Raw genomic sequence first — 20,911 nt, 5'->3', positions numbered from 1 at the left:
ATATCTGGGTGACAGCTCCCTTATCCCTTGAGCCTAATCACAATCTAATACAGCAACTGCCCCCATCTTGGTCCCCTTCAACTGGCACAAGCGTTCCTCACTACATCCTTCCCTACCTAGCCCACCACAGTTTGACCTACTCATGTTGCCATTCATTATCTGTCCCTGGCTAGGAGCTCACCTTCTCCACGGTGAGGGTCTTCGTCTCTTCCATACATGCATGCACCCCACACAGCTAGACTTACACTTGGCACAGAGCAGGGACCCAACCAGCATTTGCTGAGCATTGAAGGAATAAACAGTCTGGCCCCAGTGTAAGGCATTTTCAGCGTTTTCCATAGCATATGTTTGGTTCTCTTCTGGAATATTCATAACCAACAAAGGCTGTATTTGTTTGCTAGGGCTGCCATAAAAAGGACCACAAATAGCTTAAATAACAGACATTTCTTCTCTCATAGTTCTGCAGGCTGGGAGTCCAGGATCAAGGTGCCAGCAGAGCCGTGCTCCTGCTGAAGGTGCAGAGAAGGATCTGTTCTAGGTTTTTCTCCTGAGTTCTGGTAGTTCCTTGGCTTTTTCAGCAGGCCTTCAAAATTTACATGGCGTTCTCTCTGTATGCATGTTTGTGTCCAAATTTCCTCCCCCCCCTTTATTTTTTTTAATGTGTAAAAAAGATTTTATTTATTTGAGAGAGAGTGAGAACAGGCAAGGGGAGTGGGAGAGGGAGAAGCAGACTCCCCAATGTGGGGCTCGATCCCAGGACCCTGGGATCATGACCTGAGCCAAAGGCAGACACTTACCTGACTGAGCCACCCAGGTGCCCCCAAATTCTTCTTCCTTTAATAAGGATGACAATCATATTGGATTAGAGGTCCCCCCTATTTCAGATTGATCTTATCTTAGCAATGACTATGTTCTGAGGTACTGGGAGTTAGAACTTCAACATATAAATGTTGTTTATTATATAAGGATTAACAACTCAACCCATAATAATAATTAACATTTACCGAATACGTGCTTTATGCCAAGTGCTGTGAATTACTGTATAATTCTCACGATGAGACCTGTTGAGGTATAGACTTGTATTACTCCCACTTTCCCTTAGGGAACATAGGGGCTCAGGGTGGTTCACTAACCAGCCCAAGGTCACCCCAGCTAGTAAGCTGAGGGCCACGAGACCACAGAGCCCAAACACCCCACCATCCTGCTCTGTTGCCTGGACCCACTTTCTCATGCAGCAACACCAGACCCAGGGGCTCGAGATGCAGCTGTGAACTCTAAAGAATTTCATTCTGGGTTTGTTCTGGAAGCAGAGGGAGTGGTGGAAACCAGTAGGATTTTTTCTTTCTTTTTTAACTTCAGCACTACAGCATAGTCCATTCCTGACAACCACACAAACTTATTGTGAGGAATGATTCCCCCGATTTGAAAAAAGCAGTCTCCACTGCTTGAAGGAATGAGGCTTGTGCTCATTCCAAACCTCCACGACCCTAGGTTGCAGCCCCTGCTCAGGCCCGTAGGGCCCGGTGACATGGGGTGAAAGTTCACTCAGAGAGTTGGTGCCTCGCGGAGAAAGACCATTTGGGAAACCAGCTGTTTCTGCAAGATGCCGTTGTTTACAGATGTCCATACTGATGAGCAATGCCAGGAGCCAAGGTTAATTCCCAATCAAATGAACAAACATGGCCTTCTCAAGCTGATTATGCCCCAAAGCCATTTTAGCAGACTGTCAAAATCTCAGGATGAAGAAAACACACTGGGAAGTCCTTCTTGATAGGTGGCTGCCTCACAGGGTTGAATGAAACAGTGTCTCCATCTTTGGAAGCAAGGGAATAAAAACTTTGGAAAGGCCCCAGGATTTACTGGGTATTGACTGTTGGCAATGCTGCAGTGGGCCTTCCTGCACTTTGAGGTTTGCTTCCACGACAGTTCCGGAAGACAGTGGCTTTGTCTCCTGGGGCTGTGTTACCCACAAAATAATGGTTGAAACACAGTCTCCTACAGCTCTGAGGTCCGAGGTCTAAAATGGGTCTTAGGGGGCAAAAATCACAGCTGTTGGCAGGGCTGTGATCCTTCTGGGGGCTCTATTGTGAGAATCTGTTGTGATTCTATTGTGAGAATCTGTTCCTTGCTTTCCCGCTTCTGGACGCCACCTGCTTGCTGCATAGGGAACATGGACCCTTCCTCCAGCAACTGCCACTCTAGCCTCTGCTTCTGTTCCTCCATTTCCTTCTCTGACACTGACCCCTGCCTCTCTCTTTCACTTTGAAGGACGCCAGATGACTCTGGGTCACTTGGTTAATCCAGGATAACTTCCCTATCTCTACATCCTTAACATCTTCCCACCTGCAAGGCTTCTTTTGCTGTGTAAGGTGACATAGTCATGCTTCCAAGAATCAGGATGGGGACACACTGGGGGAGCCAGGATTCTGCTTACCACAGGTAGGCCTGGTTATGTCCATTTTAAAAGTGACAAATAAGTTCAGAGACGTTGGGCAATTTTCTCCAGGCCACTCAGCTAGTAGATGGGTGGTTAGGATTTGAATTCAGAGCTGCCGGCTCCTACAGCGTCTGCTCTTTCTCCCCCAACACACTGTTTCATTTCAGACTCCTAGACTCATGATGGGGTTAATCTCAATGTACACCAGGAATGAGCGTGAAGGCTAGCATGTTGAGAACGACTCCCAATGAATTATTCTGCATCTCTAGTTCCTTTAGATGATACACCGGGAAGCATGATGATGACGGGGGCCATGTGCACAGGCAGCCGAATGGAAGGGCCTTCCCTTCACCTGGCTAACAACTTCTGGACCTTCAGTGCTCATCTTCCTGGGCCCTCTCTCAGGAAGCCCTCCCAGGAGAGTTCATCCCAGTGTTGTCTGTGGTACATGTTTGGATCTGTTCTGGATCTTTCTCTCTAGAACACGACAACTTCATGGGTGACCTCCCAGCACAAGCAGGAAATGGGTGTAGAATGAAAGGCGTGAATGAATGATGCCTCCATGAGAGCTGTGAAACCACTACTCCCCACAGCGGGCCCACACAGTGGTCCCTGCTGCTCGAGAACACATGTGCCATGTGACCGTGGTCCGTTGGGCTCCACATCTGAAGGCAGCAGCAGGCTGACTCCCTGTCTGAGTTTACAAAGGTATTCTCTGCCTCTCCCAGGATGGTGAAGTCATTTTCCCTCCTTCCTGGGATTAACACTTACAAGACATACTCTGGCCAGTACTGGCAGCTTGTAATGAAGATCCACCGGCCAGGGAGAGGGGACTGGAAGAAGGGCGTCTGGAGTCGGGGAGACCAGGTTGGAAGCTTCATGTCTCTCTCTGCTCCTCTCTCAAATGAAGATGACAGCCCAACTTTCAGGAGTGATGTGAATGAGCAACACCTCAGAGTCTTGGGGAGCAGGGAGGGCCCTCGATACTAGCTCTCCCCACTCCCTCGGGTTTTGACCCTACTGGCTGTGTGACCCTGAGAGAGCCAATGCTTTGGGACCTGGTTTCCTCACCTTTCAGAAGACTGCGAGAGTCCTTGTGAAATCCTGCTCTCTGCAGGGGTGTCTGTCACAGCCTTATTTACTGACTAATAGCATGGTTAACTAACTTTCCCAGAGCCCACATCACTTGTCAGGCACTGCCCTCCTGTATTCACTTATTTAATCCTTACCCCATCCCTATGAGGCAAGGGCGGCACCCTTATCTATTTATTTTTTAATTAATTAATTTATTTGAAAGAGAGCATGCATGAGTAGGGAAAGGGGCACAGGGACAGGGAGAGAACCTCAGGCAGACTCTCTGCAGAGCATGGGGCCTCATTCAGGGCTCAATCCCAGGACCCCGAGATCACGACCTAGCTGAAATCAAGAGTCTGACGCTCAATGGACTGAGCCACGAGGCGAGGGGTAGTGTCCTTATTATAGAAATGGGGAATTGAGTCGAAGAGCTGTTGAATGACTTCCCCTGGGTCTCAAAGCTCAAAAGGGACAGAGGGGGATCAGAATCCAGGAGGTGTGGCTCTGTTGTCCAGGCTTGGAGGGGAGACACTCAAGAGCACTACCCCGAAGACAGTGGAGAGGGAACTGAGCAAACAGCCAATTTCGGAAGAGCCACAGAGCCTGCATGGGGTGAAGAACAGCATGCTCTTCTGTACGTATGTTACACTTCAACAAAACATTGCTTAGACAAGAAAAAGGAAAAGTTAAATGGAAAGCAAGTCTGGCACAAGGTCATGCGAACAAAAGCAGGGTGACTGGCGTAAGAACAGAACACACCAAGCACAGAAAAGCCAAGGGGAGATTTTCCCAAAAGTACGTATGCTTATAGATTACTTCTTCAGTTCTTCCTGCTTTTCTGAATTTTACACATATACCCTAATGAGCTCGTGATGATTCCCTACAATAAAAAATATTTTACTGACCCCCTCCCCCCAAACCCTATTGTTTCCCACCATTTCCATTCCAGACTGACTGTGCGTTTCTGTGGATTAACGTAAGCATGCATAACCACAACGGGGGTGGGGGAGCAATAACTCAAAATGAGAATTTTTTGAAACTCCCAGATTGTGAAACAGTGAGATATTTTTCTCTAACAAAAAGACCGTGAGTGAAAGGAGACGAACTTCAGTCCTCAACACTTTACCGACACCCATCTTTAGAAGCATCTTGTTAGAATGACCCATTATGAGCAAGGAGCAAAACAAAGCATTCTGTCACAAGCGACGAGTCAGAAATGCCACTGGAAGCCTCCGCCTGTCTGCACGGCCTCAGTCCTGCCAGAAGAAGTCAGCATGAGAGTGGAAATAAATGAACAACTCTGTGCAGATCAGAGAACCTCCCTCTGATTCTACCCTCCTCTCTATCCTTTGGAAAGGAGCCCTGTCATAGACAGTGCTCCTAAAACGGGAAGCACAGACCACACATCTACAAGGTAGAAGAGAACCAGACATCTACAAGGGGAAACTGAAGCTCAGAGAGGTTGAGAGCATTATCCAGCATCACACAGCCAAGAAATTTCAGAGCCAGGATTCAAATCTAATCTGGTCTGATGGCCCCAAGCTGTGCAATTTCTGCAAAATTCTAGTCTCCCAACTCCCTCCCTGCGGTATGTTTACTGTGAATCTTAGAGACTGAGAAAGAAGGATGAGCTCTGTGTCTTCCTTTGGACACTTTTGCTTATTATTAAAGCCACCCCCTGTTATACCAGTCGGCTGGAATGTCCTCTCTCCTTTCTTCCGATTGCAAACTCCCACATCTTTAGGGAAGAAAGGTGACAGCTAATGTGGAAATGTTTTTAAAGTCATGGCAATGGACCTTAGGCTCACAGGGACACTGATTTGGGACCCCAGGGAGAAACAGCCCTTTTTATTGGGTGCTCATCATATTGTATCATCTGTGACCAGGTGAGAGTTCAAAGAAGGGAACTCTTCATTAAAAGACAATAGGTAGGAGAGCAAAATATAGATAATATTCTCTAGATGAGTGAACATCCTAAAATTCAGACACTTTTGGAGTGACAAAGGACATGCTCCTTTAAAGACAAGCACATTTGTTGCCTGGGAGGCCCCATGACGCTGTTCGCCCACTATGGTGTTCTCAGGAATAGCTCTCAGTTCACTTACAGAGAAGATGGCGGCCAAAGTCTCGATTCCACCAGTGCTCAAGGTAATGTATGGGATCTTTTCTGGCGGGATCCCAGCTTTTCCAAAGATGCTATTGGTGTAGAACCAAATCTATAATGCCGGAAACAAAACAAAACAAACAAACAAACAAACAAAAACAAGGGAGTGTCAGTAAAAGGCATCTATTTCCGCAATTGAATTCAGGTGCAAGGTGGTCTCTGCGATTTGCTGTTACACCCAGTATGGAGCTGAGTGGTGTGGCAAGCTATTTGTTTTCTTCCTTCTTCTACCTTTGCCTTTCTTCATTACTAACAGAGCTACAGTACTGGGAGCAACATGTGTTGATCTAATTGTGGCAATGAGATATGAACAGAAATCTTAAAAGGAGCTTTCCACTAAGGAGGTTTGATCCCATTTTTTGTCCTTCCTCCTTTCTGCTGTCAGGATGGTGAACGTGATGGCTGGAGCTTCAGCAACTCTAATGGATAATGAGGCAACCTCAGGACAGCATGGCTACCCCCATGGTAACTTTGTGAGAAACAAAAAAGGTTCCTGATCCACAAGACATTTTATGGTCATCCATTAGAAAACTGTCACGATAAATCTATAATGTGGACAATGTGAATGATGCCCTGAGGGTTGCATAACACACAACCTTCACAACTACATATAGAGCCCCTGCTTTGGGATGGAAGGAACCTGTTCAGATGCTAGAGCAAGAAGTTAGAAGGAGCCTGTGTCCTTGCTCACTGGAGTGATAGTATAATTTATTAACCAGAACTGGGCACCTTTGAGATGGTTAATAATTAGTTCAGGACAATAGGCATAAATCTGGATTGCCCTCCCTTCCCAATTTCCCTCACGGGAAGTTAGGTCAGTGTGGAGGTTTCTGCCACTTGAGACCAAACCTAACCCTCATGACACTCACGGGGCATCGGGCGATCACTGACTGGAGGTTGGAGACCTGGCTCCGTCTTGAACAGGCTCTGTGACCTCAAGCAATTCACTCTGTCCTGCTGGACTTCCTTCCCCTCCTCAAAGAGTACAGCCATGACCCTCCCGTGGGGTGTCAGGAATTGGGTAAGAATTGTCACTGTTCACTATTTACTTAAATAGTAAATTTCGGGTCCTTAGGCTGGACATGAGCCATTTGTGTCCTCCCACCCCAGCCATTTCCTTAAAGAGCACTTTGCTAAATGATAGAAAACCAAGCTGTCCTCTACATAACATCTGACAAGGAAGCCCGCCACCTTCGAAGGCTTGGAAGCATTTATACCCTGATCGTTATTTAGCAGAAACATCAGAGCTTGTTGCTTATAACTTGTCAGGCCCGACGCTGGCTGGCCATGTTCTTTGCGCTGCTCTCACTTCATTTTTGGAAACAGCTCTCATTTGTACAGATTCGTCTTGTTACCGGCATTTGTTTAGCAAAACATTTTCCATGCCGTGTGGGGAGAAGATATAATTGAGGACCTACAAATATCTACAGATGGCTTATCTCTTAGCGAGAGGAGTAATTCTTCCCGAAGTTATAGGCACACTCAGAGGCCAGTAAAAACAACTACAGGAATTTCTGTGAGCTTGCTGGCATTGAAGCCTCTCTCAGCAAAATGCATTTGAACGTTCTCTTAAAACAAAGACCCTCTTGCTGGTGTCTGCCCCACATTTGTCTGAGCTGATAAATTAGAATTTTAGATTCTGCCTTTGCTTCCACATTCACAGAATACAGAAGTGGTTCCTGATAAATTCATTAATTCCTAAAGCTCTTAGGGCTGTGACAGAAGCTAAAATTGTTCCAGAAAGCCCCAGTCTTCACTGGATTTGTTTGTATAATCTCCTCCCCTTTGGGAGGTAACTGTGATCTTCAGAGCTGGATCAGAGGGGTTTAAAGGACTTTCTTAATCTTTACCCAGATTCACTGATTTTTAACAGCCACGGCTCTATGGACTCCTTTCATCTCCCAGGCTACTGTGCTGCTTCAGTCTGAACCCCAGAGCTGTCAGCCTCTGACCCCATGGAGTATGTGTTCTCCTGTGGGCACTGTGTCCTGGCCTCCCCCGTGGCCTCCCCCTGCAACTTTCCCTGGAGCGACACTGCCTTGGGCCTCCCTGAGGGGCTTCAGTGTCAGAAAAGAGGGTCATGGTGCATAAATTACACGCTTTTGTGGGGTTGCTCATAAAAGCGGCTCTAGAGTCATTTCTTAGTAAATGCATTTATCCATCAATAGGCAGAAATCAGCTCTTCAGACCATCTCCCCCTTTCCAGAGCTTGCAAGAAAGTCCTGCTGGGCTGCTCCTTGGAAGGGGTGGGGGGAAGGCCTGCCCATCACACACACACTGCCTGTCTCGTTCTGCAGGCTCCAGAAGCCATTTGTCTCGCGCTGAATGATCTTACAGAGCAGGAGGGGGATGGCCTCTTGCCTCTACTCCCGCTAAGGTTTATGTGATCAGGCAGTTTGAGGGCATAGTACACCACGGAAGCACAAGGAAAGGTGGGGTGTATTCCTCAGCAAACCCTGCTAAGGGTTGCTTGCTCACAATCCCCTCCTGTGGTGGGCGTGGGGAGGGGCATGGGGGGGCTGGTGGACTGGAAGGATCAACAATTTGGAGGCCCAAACACATGCTTCCAAACCCAATGAGCCTCTGGTGAGCTGTGGGTCTGTAGGCAAGGGACTACATGTCTCTGAAGAGGGTAAAATAAAAAAAAAAAATTGTCTTTCAGAGTGGTTGTAAACATTTTTCAAGTGACAAAGTAAAGCATCCTTAAAAGATTTTATTTTAGAAAGAAAGCTCGGGTGCGCGTGCAAGTGCGAGTCGGGGGAGGGACGGGGGGAAGAGGGACAAGCAGACTCTGCACTGAGCATGGAGCCTGACGTGGGGCCCGATCTCAAGACCTTGGAACCATGACATGAGCCGAAATTAAGAGTCGGGCGCTTAACCAACTGGGCCATTCAGGCACCCCAAGCGTCTTTTATAGAATTGGTAGATAACAAATGGTGGGTATCATTCTAGAAGATTTCCATCTCTCCATTGAGACACCATTGTTATTTGGTAAAGGAAAATGTCAGTTCTGTGCATGCCCTGGGGAGGAAGGCCCTCTGGAGCTGCTTCTCAGCCTACTTCTTGACTGTCTGTCCTCAATGCCCCGAAGCCTCCCTCTTAACTCCTGACAATGTGTTAGAGACCAAGCATAACAGGTGTCATCATTTCCAACTCTCTCAACAGCTTGTGAAGGTGATGTTGCCTTAGGATCAGAGAGACCACATGCAGCCGGCAAAGCCAGAGCAAGGTGCAAACCCAGGCTTGTGTGCTTCCCTCCCCACAGTTCTTTCCGCTGCTCAGGCTATGCTGGGGCTGTCCGTGCAGCTGGCTGACAAGATTCCTCTTCCATCCACCATTCCTCCCCCTCCCCCCGACTTCCATATATGCCCGTGACCCTGACTGCAGTTGGCCCCTACTGAGACATATGTTTTCACCCATCTCTCTGGCCAAACTTCAGAAGCAAGAAACCCCCTGGTTTGTCCTTGTCCAGAACAGGCTGATTCTTACAGAATATGAATGTAAAATATGGCCTTAACACGTGCTTGCACACACAGAATTGCTCCACCAGAGGTGTCCACGTCCTAATCCCATAAGCCTGTGAATGGATTACGTGACCCAGCAAGAGGAGCTCTGAAGACGTGGTTAAGTTCAGGGGTCTTGACATGGGGAAATCATCCCAAATTATCTAGGGGAGCTAGAGATGTAATCACGAGAGAGGTCAGAGAGAGAAGGTGCACAGATGGAAGTGGAGGTCAGAGGAAGAGAGCTGTAAACACAGAGATGGTCTCCACAAACCGACAGTGACACACAGGATCTATTCTGAAGTAGAGAAGACAGAGGAGATCTTGTCACTTATAAACACTAGGTCCCAGGGCTTCACCTACAGTAGGGCTGGGACCCCCATTCCCTTCATCTCCTGTTCTCTTTCAGCCCAAGGGACAGGAACCACATAAGGAGTAAGGGATAAGGCTGGCAGGGGCTCTTGGAAGGAGGCACTGACAGGCTTCTTTGCGCCCCCTACTGGAATGACTGTGAACTGCCTCCTGCAGGCCACTTGTGTCCCCTCTGCTCTCTCTATGCAGGGCGGACCTGCCCAGTGGAGCTGGGCTGGGGCTGCTTCCTCTTGTTGGGCCTGGGTAGGCACCTTAAATCTGGGAATGCAGAATTCACAGCAGCTTCTGGGGTTACACGCTCCAATCCAGCTCCGCCTGGAGTAGAGTAGAGGGCACACTCGGATCCCAACCCATCTGATTCCTGTGCCAATCTCTCTAATCTGCTCTGAATTTCAGAGGGGAAAAGGGGGGCTTGTATATCATACCCTGCAAACCTATCACCCACATGCTCTAACTTTATCCTCACACAATCCAATGATAGGTGCCTTGCCCCCATTTAACCGATGAGGAAAGTAAATCTCAGCCAGTGAGGGCTACAGAGCAGCTGAGAGTGGCAGGGCTAGGATGTCCATTAGGTTCTCTCAACTCCTCTGGCCCCCACTGCCTTGGGGTGAGAGGCATCTGACTCCCCTCCTGAGGTGGAATGTGTTGGGGGTTCTGTCGGGGCCAGCAGATCTGAGGGAAGAGTACATCCCGGAAAGAGTAACCATAGTCCTTGTTGCAAAGAGAGGAGGAGTCCCTGCTCCAAGGAAGGCTCTCTGCTCTCCTGACAATGCCTGAGAGCCTGGGCCCCAGACCCTCTAAGCTAGTGTCGCCCCCGACCCCATCAGGTCCCCTTCGCCCTGACCACAGAGGGGCAGGAATGAGTGACTGCCTGCCCTGTCTCTCCTGGGGCCCACTTCACACCCTGATTGTGTACATGAGCACCCACTGGATGGCCCATCGGGGGTGCCTTTCAGCGCTCAGCTGGGAGTGCCCCCCCACCTGGCCCCTCTTCATGGAAATCCAGAAGATACACAGTAAGGACTTGAAGAGTGTCCAGAACATACCGTCTTTTTTTTTTTTTTTTTTTTAAGATTTTACTTGCTCCAGGCTCGATCCCTTACACTCAGATTATGACTTGAGCTGAAACCAAGAGTTGGACACTTAATGGCTGAGCCATCCAGGTGCTCCAGGATATGCTAGTTCTTAAAAGCTTTCCTAAGAGTGTTGGATTACCTAGTCTCACTCCTCCTTTTACATGTGAAAACATAACCTCTCCCCAGCCCAGCCCTCAGCCAGCTGATACCACCTCTGAGTCTCCTGTCCATTCATAGCTCAGTGACCAAGGGCAGAGGGGTTAAACAGCCCACCCAGGGTTCCAGGGCTGGGAGGTCGGGGGTGTGGGCAGAAACCCAGGCACCGTGGTCTCAGGGCAGGGCTCTTTTGACAAGATAATAGCTAAGGGTGTCAAGCACCACCTGTGTGGCCAGCCTGGTGTGGAGGACATTACAACCTTTCATCCATCTCCTTGCCATCGAATGAAAGAGGCACAGTTTACAGCTTGGGAAACTGAGGCACAGAGCAGTCATGGCAAATTGGCTCTTGGCCCACAAGCTCAATGCTTGCGGTTGAACACAGCTGAGTCCAGGACATGTGCTCTTGACCACAGTGTGAGGGTGGCCCCACAGAGGGACTCCAGGTAGCATGCTTTCCATCTGGGTATATGGCAAGTTCTTTTAGGGAGATGGTCTCAGTTCCTAAGGCAACGGAACATTCAATTCTTGTAATTTGAATTAGGATGTTATTTGGGAAGAGACTTCAAAACAAAAGCTATTTACAATGCTTCTGAATTTGTGATTAGAAGTTTTGTGCAAACTGGGGTTTGAATTTCAGGGTTCCTGATGATGGTTGGTCAAGGGAGATGGACCTTCACGGGGCTCCCAGCCAGCTCGGGGGAAAGTGTCCTATCTCAGGCTTTCTGTCTCCCTCTTTCCACTCTCTCAGCCTTGCCTCCCTGCCATTTGGTGTTTGTGGAGGGCGCAGGATGTCTGCAGCTCTTTTAGGCACAGCAGTTACTGTAAGCATCACAACACGTGGGGGAAGCATGCACACCTGTCCTCACCCTCACAGATCAGGTGTAGCAGCAAACAGAGGCATTACACAACAGTTATGCAGGAGATAGACCAGAGGGACACACAGTTAACCAGGAACACTGGGATCCTTGGGCAGCCACTGAGTGGACAAGCCCAGGCAGCGGTAAACTGCCTCTGAGGATCCAGAAAGGGCATCACTGGGCTTATCCGCAGGCTGCACTCTTGTCTTCTGTCCATTTCTACAAGCTCCAGTGTTTTGTTTCCCAACCAAGATGCAGAGTGGAAGGGGCAAAGTTTGGAAATGTGTGGCATCAAGAGAAGAATGCAGTGCTACAAACAGCCTTGCTGCGAAGAGCAGTAAGCTCACTGGTTAGCATCTGTGAGCCATTCCATGTCATTTCGTATAATCCCCATGGCAGCTCTGAGGACTGAGTACTGTCATCCCCATTTTCCATGATAGGAAACAGGCCCAGAGGAGCTCTGGGAAGGACTCTGGAGGAAGGAAGGGCAACCCAAGGACCCAAGGTGTAGGTAAGAATACCATCATAACCCTTGGTATTCCAGAAGATCCAGGAAGTCTGAGGACAGCCCAAGGACTTGGTAGAAGCAGCACCCTCCCTGCCCCTTGTGCTTCTCACCTCCCCTTTTTCTTCCCCAAATGCTCAGGTGTCTCCTGTGCTCCATGAGTGGCTCTGGGTGCTAGAGGCACAGGGACCACGAGAGGCAGCCTCTAAGGATGGTCATGGAGAAAGAAGTGGTAGTGGGGGTGTACGAGCTGTTGTGACCTCCCCAGGGAAGGACTCTGTAACCAGGAGGCTCCTTACCCGTGAGAGACAGAACATTCACACAAAAGTCTGGTTTTCATGCAAAGGACAAACCGCTCAGGAGGAAGGCAGTTGCAGAAAATAAGGAATTTTAAGTGACAGGTCTAATTTTAGAGGAGGGAATTTGAAAGCCATTGTGAGAAGGAGGGAAAAAACAATCCCACACTGAAAAAGAATTTAGAAACAACTAAAATGTTAAATCCAACTTCCTCTTGATTTCTAAGGTATGCGGAAACTATTTATTGACTTCTTAGCAAAAAATGCACTGGGCAATACGTTCGCTTAATATGGTGATTCTCACCTGAGGGCAATTTAACCCCCAGGGGACACTGGACAACGTTTGGAGACATTTTTGGTTGTCACAACTGGTGGGGTAGACTACTATCACCTGGCGGGCCGAGGCCAGGACTGCTGAGACATTCTGTAGTAAAAAGGACAGTCCCGGGCGCCTGGGTGGCTCAGTGGGTTGAGCCGCTGCCTTCGGCTCAGGTCATGGTCTCGGGGTCCTGGGATCGAGTCCCGCGTCGGGTTCTCTGCTCAGCGGAGAGCCTGCTTCTCTCTCTCTCTCTCTCTCTGCCTGCCTCTCCACCTACTTGTGATCTCTCTCTGTCAAATAAATAAATAAAAAAAAATATTTAAAAAAAAAAAAAAAAAAAAAGGACAGTCCCCCGGGACAAGGGATTTTCCAACCCTGAGTGTGCACAGAGCTGAGGCTGAGAATGGCTGGGTTAGTGCAGACACCTGGGCTTAGAGACAGGCTGGCCGAGCCTGGGCAGGTGCTCCAAGGCAGGGTACCGGGGCCAGGAAGTGTGAATTTGACAGCACAGACACCCCTCCCTCTATGACCCAGGGCAAGCGCTTTGTCCTCTGGAAACCTCATTTCTTCTTCTAGAAAATGAGGATGGCACCATTTACCCTGCAGGACATTTGGGGCTAGAATAAAGTGATAAATAGGGAGATGCCGAGCAGTATTTGCAACATCTTAAACTATAGACCATGTCCCCTCAAATAATTTCTGGGACAATTAAGGGAAGAAAGCAAGTTTTAAAGGGCATTTGAAGTTTTTCACCTGGTAGACAGCATTCCTTCTTGGCTCACGCATTATCTGGACTGAGAAGCCAGTGGTGCAGGGGACAACTGGACTGAGGCCCAGGACAGCCGGACTCTGATGCTGAGGTGGCTGCTAACCAGTGTTTGTCTTTTTAAATGTAAAACAGTGAGCATAGGACTTGCTTACTGGCTGCCTAGGGATGACTTGGGGACATAGCCCAGTGACACATATGAAGATGCTCAAAGGTGGCCTTGGGGATGCTCCCTGCTCAGGGCTCAAGTGGCTAGACCTTGTGGCCAAATCGCTGGGGCCCCTTTCTACCACTTGTAGCTGTGTGATCTAGGGAAAGTCTCTCAACATCTCTGTGCCTAACAGTGTCTAAATCACAGGACAGCCATAGGGAAAACTTCTGGCTCATGTTAAGGGTTGAGTGACTGTGAGCTTTATTATTATTCTTAGAGGTGAGCAGACAGAGGCTGGGTAAGGGGAGTGACTGGCCTAGGCTTCCCCCTGCAGGCTTGTGGTCATAGTGAGACAGAAAGCCCGGCCTCTGGATATGGGTCCAGAACTTTTTGCTCCGTTCAAATTAAGCATGCCAAGTGGTAAACATTACTTCTGACTTAAAGATTAAAAATAATCCTAAACGGGGCACCTAGATGGCTCAGTTAGTTAAACGACTGCCTTCAGCTTAGGTCATGATCCTGGAGTCCTAGGATCAAGTCCTGCATTGGGCTCCCAGCTCTGCAGGGAATCTGCTTCTCCCGCCGAATCTCTTCTTCTCTTGTGCATTCTCTCTCTCTCAAATAAAAAAATAAAATCTTAAAAAATTTTTTAAAAATAAAAACAATCCTAAACAAACAGTAAATAGAAGGAGACTACCTCAACATAATAAAGGCCATACATGACAAGCCCAGAGCTAACATCATACTCAGCTAAAATATCGTATCATAATATCATCATACTCAGCAAACTGAGAGCTTTTCCTCTAAGATCAGAAACAAGAAAAGGATGCCTACTCTCACCACTTCTATTCAGCCCAGGACTGGAGATCTTAGCCAGTGTAATTAGACAAGAAAAAAAAAAAAGAAATGTCAAACAAAGCAGAAAGAAATAAAATCATCACTGTTTGCAAATGACAAGATCTTAAATGTAGAAAACTCTGAAGATAGCACACACACACACATACATGCACACACAACACACACACACACATACAAATTGTTGGAACTAATAAATTCGGTAAAGTTGCAGGAAACAGAAACAACATACAAAAATTGGTTGTATTTTTATATACTAACAATGAACCATCTGAAAAGGAAATTAAGAAAATAATTATATTTACAATAGCATCAAAAAATACTCAGGAATAAAGTTAACTAAGGAAATGAAAGACTTCTGCACTGAAAACTACAAAACACTAAGGAAAGAAATTAAATACATAAATAAATGGAAAAAAATATTCCATTCATGGATCAGGAGCATTATTAAAATGGTCACAATACCCAAAATGATCTACAGATTCAATGCCATCCCTATTAAAATCCCAATGGCATATTTTCCAGAAATAGGGAAAAAATCCTAAAATTCATATGAAACCATATCTTTAAAAAGAACAAACCTGAAGGCATCACATTTCCTCTTTTCAAAATATATTAAAAAGCAACAGTAGTTAAAGCAGTGTGATACTGGTATAAAGATAGACATATAAACTAAGGAAACGGAATAGAGATACCAGAAATAGACCCAAATGTGACCAGCTGATTGCCAAAGGGTGCCAAGAATATTCAATGGGGAAAGGATAGTCTGGCTAATTGTGTTGAAAATTTACACTTACAAAAGAATGGAATTGGATGTTAATCTTCACTCAAAATGGATTAAAGATTATAAACATAAGAACTGTAAAAATCCTAGAAGAAAATATAGGGGAAAAACTTTGTAACATTGGTCTTGGCAGTGATTTTTTTTTTTTTTTGATATGACACCAAAAGCAAAAATCAACAAGTGTGAGTATATCAGACTAAAAAGTTTCTGCACAGCAAAAAAAAATTATCAACAGAGTGGAAAGGCAATCTACAGCATGGGAGAAAATATTGACAAACCATATATCTCTGATAAGGGATTAATAGCCAAAATATATAGGGAACTCCTACAACTCAACAGAAAAACAAAACACAATAAAACAACCCTCCCCAAAGCTTCCAAACAACTCCATTAAAAAATGGGCAAAGGACCTGAACAGATGTTTTTCCAGAAAAGACCTACAAAGGGCCAACAGACACATGAAAAGATACTCGACATCACTCATCATCAGAGAGACGGAAATCGAAACCATAGCAAGACATCACCTTACACCTGTTAGGATATCTCTTACGAAAAAAAAAGTGTTGGTGAGGATGTGGGAGAATTAGAACACTGCACACTGTCAGTGGGGATGTAAACTGGTGCAGCCACTCTGGAAAATGACACTGAGGTTTCTTAAACAATTAGAACTGCAATACGAGTCAGCGTCCCACTTCTGGGTTTTTATCCGGATTGAAATCAGGATCTTGAAGAGGGATCTGCATGCTAGCATTCAATGCAGCACTATTCATGGAAGCCAAGGTGTAGAACTATTCTAAATGTTTGTTGATGGATGGATGGATGGATGAAGAAAATGTGGCCTGTGTGTGTGCTATGGACTGTTACCCAGCCTTGGAAAGGAAGGCTAGCCTGCAGCCCATGACCCCAAGGATGAACCTGGTGGACACTATGCTTGGACCAACACCGGGTGCTTGCACTTTAGTGATGTATCTAAAGCAGCCAAACTCACAAACTTGAGCCGAGTGGAGGTTGCTAGGGGCTGAGGGAGGAAGGAATGGGGAGCTGCTAATCAGCGGTGCGAAGTTTCAGTGAAGCAAGACGCATGGCTCTGCAGAGGGGCTGTGCGACCCCGTGCCTACATTTCGCGGTCCAGCATGGCACAGCTGAATGTTTTTTTTTTTTTTAAGATTTTTATTTATTTATCTGACAGAGATCACAAGCAGGAAGAGAAGCAGGCAGAGAGAGAGAGAGAGAGAGAGAGAGAGAGAGGAGGAAGCAGGCTCCCCATCAAGCAGAGAGCCGGATGTGGGGCTCGATCCGAGGACCCTGAGACCATGACCTGAGCCGAAGGCAGAGGCTCAACCCACTGAGCCACCCAAGCGCCCCCAGCTGAACGTTTGTTAAGGAGGGAGAGCTCATGTTAAATGCACTCATGACAATAACAAAACAGATGAAAGGCAGTTACTGTGAGGACAAGGACGGTGGGACACATGGGAGCTGAGCCCTCCCCACTGCCAGCCTTTGGAGCGCATGAGACGGTTTCTCTCCATCCTACGGTGATGCAGCAGGGTTGAGATGCACCCTGTGGGATTTATAGAGGAAGTTATGTCCCAGGAGATGAGAGAATTCTGTTTAGAAATGTCATGGTTCTCGCTCCAAATGCCTCATTAAATACAGATTCCATATGTGGCTTTACTACTTTAAATGTTAGCTCTAAGAAACGGATCCCTCTCTACTTTCTCAGAACAGGGTGGGTGGCTTTGAGCCTGGAGGTGCAAAGAGGAGGAAACAGCAGGATCTGTCCAAGACCATGCTGTTGGCCCAGGCCCTTCCTCCTTCTGCTGACTTTAACCAGACCAAGGAAAAAGGTACAAACAAGTAGGTTTCCAGATGATTTCATTTCATCCCAGTGTTTCCAAAAATAGAATCAAGAGTAGTTGAGGGGGCCTGGGTAGCTCAGTGGGTTAAAGCCTCTGCCTTTGGCTCAGGTCATGATCCCAGGGTCCTGGGATCGAGCCCCACATCGGGCTCTCTGCTTGGCGGGGAGCCTGCTTCCTCCTCTCTCTCTCTGCCTGCCTCTCTGCCTACTTGTAATTTCTGTCTGTCAAATAAATAATAAAATCTTTAAAAAAAAAAAAAAGAAAAAAAGAGTAGTTGAAATGCGGCAAAACACTATGGTTGGAACTTTCCATGCTGTCACTTTTCCTTCTCCGGACAGGGACGCCTCCCCTTTCATGTCACCTCCCCTTACATGCCCCAAACCCCTCCTGGCTGACTTTCAGGGGATGCCAGGGTCATGAACACAGAGGAGTTGTTTTCTCTGAGGCTCTTTGGGAGGTCCCCTTTTTCTTCCTTCTGGACCCAGCCCCACTTCTCCTGAGCTGTGTATGTACCTCTACACTGCCCTGTCAACTGGCTTGCACACCTTCATAAATGGGGATCTCACTACTCCTTGAGGCAGACCCTCCATTTTTCCAAAGCAATGGTGATAATGATCCCGAGTCTGTCTTCCTGGGATTCCTAGATTCTACCTTCAGGAGCCCCCCAGGAGAGAAGGGGCAGCAGAAGCTATCAGAGGGTCTGGCGAACCCCCACTGTCCAATATCCTTTCCCACATCATCTCAGGCCCTGAAAAAGTTTTCCTTTCAAGCCTAAAGTCTTCTTAGGCCAAAGTTTCATGTTCAAATCAGTCCCACCAAGAGAACTTTTATTTAAATCATCTTTCACTTACCCATTTTATGAAGAAATCTGAGTTTTAGGGACCAGAAATAATAATAATAGGCAGCATTTACTAAGGGGTGACTGTGTAGCTGCTACATTGAACACTCTGCATGGCTTATTTCTGTATTACGTCAGCCCATTTTACAGGTCAGGAAACTGAGGCTGGATCAGATTGTGTGACTGCCTGATGGCACAAAGTTGGTGGAGGTGGCAGAGCTGGGACCAGATACTGGTATTGAGGTCCAAGCCCTGCCCCACCCCCACCTCCCTCTAGTTTCTCCCTTTGTGCAGGGACACTCACCGCGTTGAGACCGCAGAGCTGGTAGCAGGCCATGGTGACGACCACTGTGATGACCTGCCAGCGCACGGAGGGACTCCGGAGCAGCTCCAGCACGGACACCAGCTGGATGTTCCTCTGCACACGGCTTTCTATCAGGACCTCCTCCACCTCTCGGGAGACATCTTCTTTGCCCAGGAAAGTCCGGAAGGCTGCAAAGAGGGACAATCACAGACTTTTAGCAGGGATTAGGATGCTTGCTGAGTCGGACACTGGGCTATCCGGGGACTGTCCCACCACCCAGACATACACTTTGTTAGGGATAGAGCTGGCAGGGGGCTTTGAACCTGTGAAATTCCAAGACTTTGTTTGAAAATAGGGAAACAGAGCCCCAGAGATGTGCAGTGACTTGTCCAAGGTCACCTGGTTTGCTAGGAGAAGAGCAAGGAGACAACAGGAGTCTTCTGACTGCCCCCAGAACCAAGAGGAGCATGCCCAGGGTTCAAGTCCCATTCCGACCACGGCACATTTGTCCATCATTTGTAAGCATTCTGGCCTCACATGGCTTTGGTAGTAGTTGGATCATGTATGTACATTGACCCTAGCCCAGAGCTTTGCAGATGGGAGGTGTTCTTTTGAAAAATATTTACTGGGTGCCTCCTGTCTGCCTGGCCCCATGTCTTCCTCCTTGTTAGAGGTATTCAGATGGTCAGACCAAGTGCCTGCCACTTGGCCAGGGTGCTGGGAGTAGATCCTATCATTGGAAGAACTACTGAACTAAATGACCTCCAAGGCCGTTTCCATATGACTCTGAGAAACACAGGAACCGTGGGTGGATGTATTCTCAGAGAGCTATTTTCCCCAGGATTCAAACTCACCCTCATGACTTATGCCTTTTCCAGGCTGAAAACAGCAAATTTCCAGCCTCAGCGAACCTGCCATTTGTTACCAAGCCCTTAATTGTGCAAACCTTCATGTATACAGATGCAAAGGTGGGTGGACTGATTAGACCCCTGAGATCATAATAATCAGGTAATAGGAGACACTTTGAGAGCACAGATTTAAATATTCAGTGCTCTAGTATTTATCCTCCTACAGAGAAAGGTGGCTTTGGTGACGGCTCCTGTGGACAGTCCATCCCAGACACAGTGGGCATCATCCTTGAAAACACGCTCTGCACTGCAGGGCATGTGAAATTGCTCTTCTTAAGCAGCAGGAAAAAGAAAAAAAAGGCTGTTAAACTTGCTCCAGATTCTACAAAAAGCAGGCCTGTGAAGCTTCTGGGGTGTTATTTTCAGTAGTACACTGAAAACGGCTTTAAAGTATTTCTTTCTTTCTTTCTTTTTTAAGCGATGGTTTAATACTTTTCTTAGGATTTTATTAGGGATAAATGGGAGAAGTAGCTGAATGAGTAACATTTCCACATCAGTCACTACACCATAGTATGGCTAATGTTTTCCCAAAGTTCAAAAACGCAGCGTTCATTTCATTAAGTCATCCTAAAGTTTTAGGGCAGGAACATATTTCTCTCTCTTTCCTGAGATACATGCTTTCCATGTAAAATATGAGAAATTTGGAGACTTTTTTTTCCTCTCTCACCTTGGCTGCCAGGAAGCTCTCAACTAAATTTGACGTTCAGCATTTAACAGTTTCCTGGAACAAAAATCTCTCTTATTTCTTAAAAGCTGTGATCTCCTTCTTTTAAAGCATCAATTTAATTTCCTGCTGTATATGTGTTCATAAAAATTGTTTCCTTCTATGTGTTCCACATTCCTTACTTTTTAAAAAAGATATATTTATTTTAGAGAGACAGTGAGTGTGTGGGGGTGGGGAGAGCAGAGGGAGAGAGAATCTCAAGCAGACTCCCCTCTTAGCACAGAGCCCAATGCAGGGCTCGATCCCAGGACCCCGAGATCATGACCTGAGCTGAAATCAAGAGTTGGACATTTAACTGACTGAGCCACCCACTGGGGTGGGCACACACTGGGCACACCCAGTGTGCACCCCCACCCCCAACATCCCTTTTTACAAGTTTCCTGTGACTGAGTTAGAAAGAGTATCTGGTGAGGGAGAGTCTCATGGCAGACACAGAGATGCACCACTGGCTGAAGGAGGAAGGGATACAGAAACACACACACACACGTATACTTATATATATGATGGAATATTATTCAGCTATAACATGAAGGAAATCCTGGGGCATCTGGGTGGCTGAGTGGGATAAGCCTCTGCCTTCGGCTCGGGTCATGATCTCAGGATCCTGGGATCGAGCCCTGCATAGGGCTCTCTGCTAAGCAGGGAGACTGCTTCCCCACCGCTGCCTGTCTCTCTGCCTACTTGTGATCTCTGTCTGTCAGATAAATAAAATCTTAAAAAAAAAAAAAAAAAGGAGGAAATTCTGTCACTGGCAACACCATGGATGGTCCCTGAGGGCATTATGCTAAGTGAGGTAAATCAACAAAGACAGATACTGGAATATAGACAGATACTGGATATGGAATCTAAAACAACAAAAACAAAAACAAAACAACAAAACCCCCAAAACCGAACTCAAAGATACAGAGATACAGGGAAGAGACTGGGGTTTCCAGAGGTGGGAGGTGAGGGGTGAGC

At 47.1% G+C, this 20,911-nt stretch overlaps 1 protein-coding gene across 1 annotated transcript in view; it reads right to left on the bottom strand.

Moving 5' to 3' along the window:
• Positions 1-20,911, bottom strand: part of SLC2A9 (solute carrier family 2 member 9) — a 206,051-nt gene that overhangs the window by 64,911 nt on the left and 120,229 nt on the right. The window contains 2 exon segments of the mRNA XM_044226192.1: positions 5,617-5,727; positions 18,323-18,510. Coding sequence (XP_044082127.1) covers positions 5,617-5,727; positions 18,323-18,510 — 299 coding nt within the window.

Source organism: Neovison vison, chromosome 11 (genome assembly GCF_020171115.1).
Source record: "Neovison vison isolate M4711 chromosome 11, ASM_NN_V1, whole genome shotgun sequence".
Lineage (NCBI taxonomy): Eukaryota > Metazoa > Chordata > Mammalia > Carnivora > Mustelidae > Neogale > Neogale vison.
The sequence above is the reverse complement of the archived record's forward strand: the minus strand, read 5'-3'. Positions and strand labels throughout refer to the sequence as shown.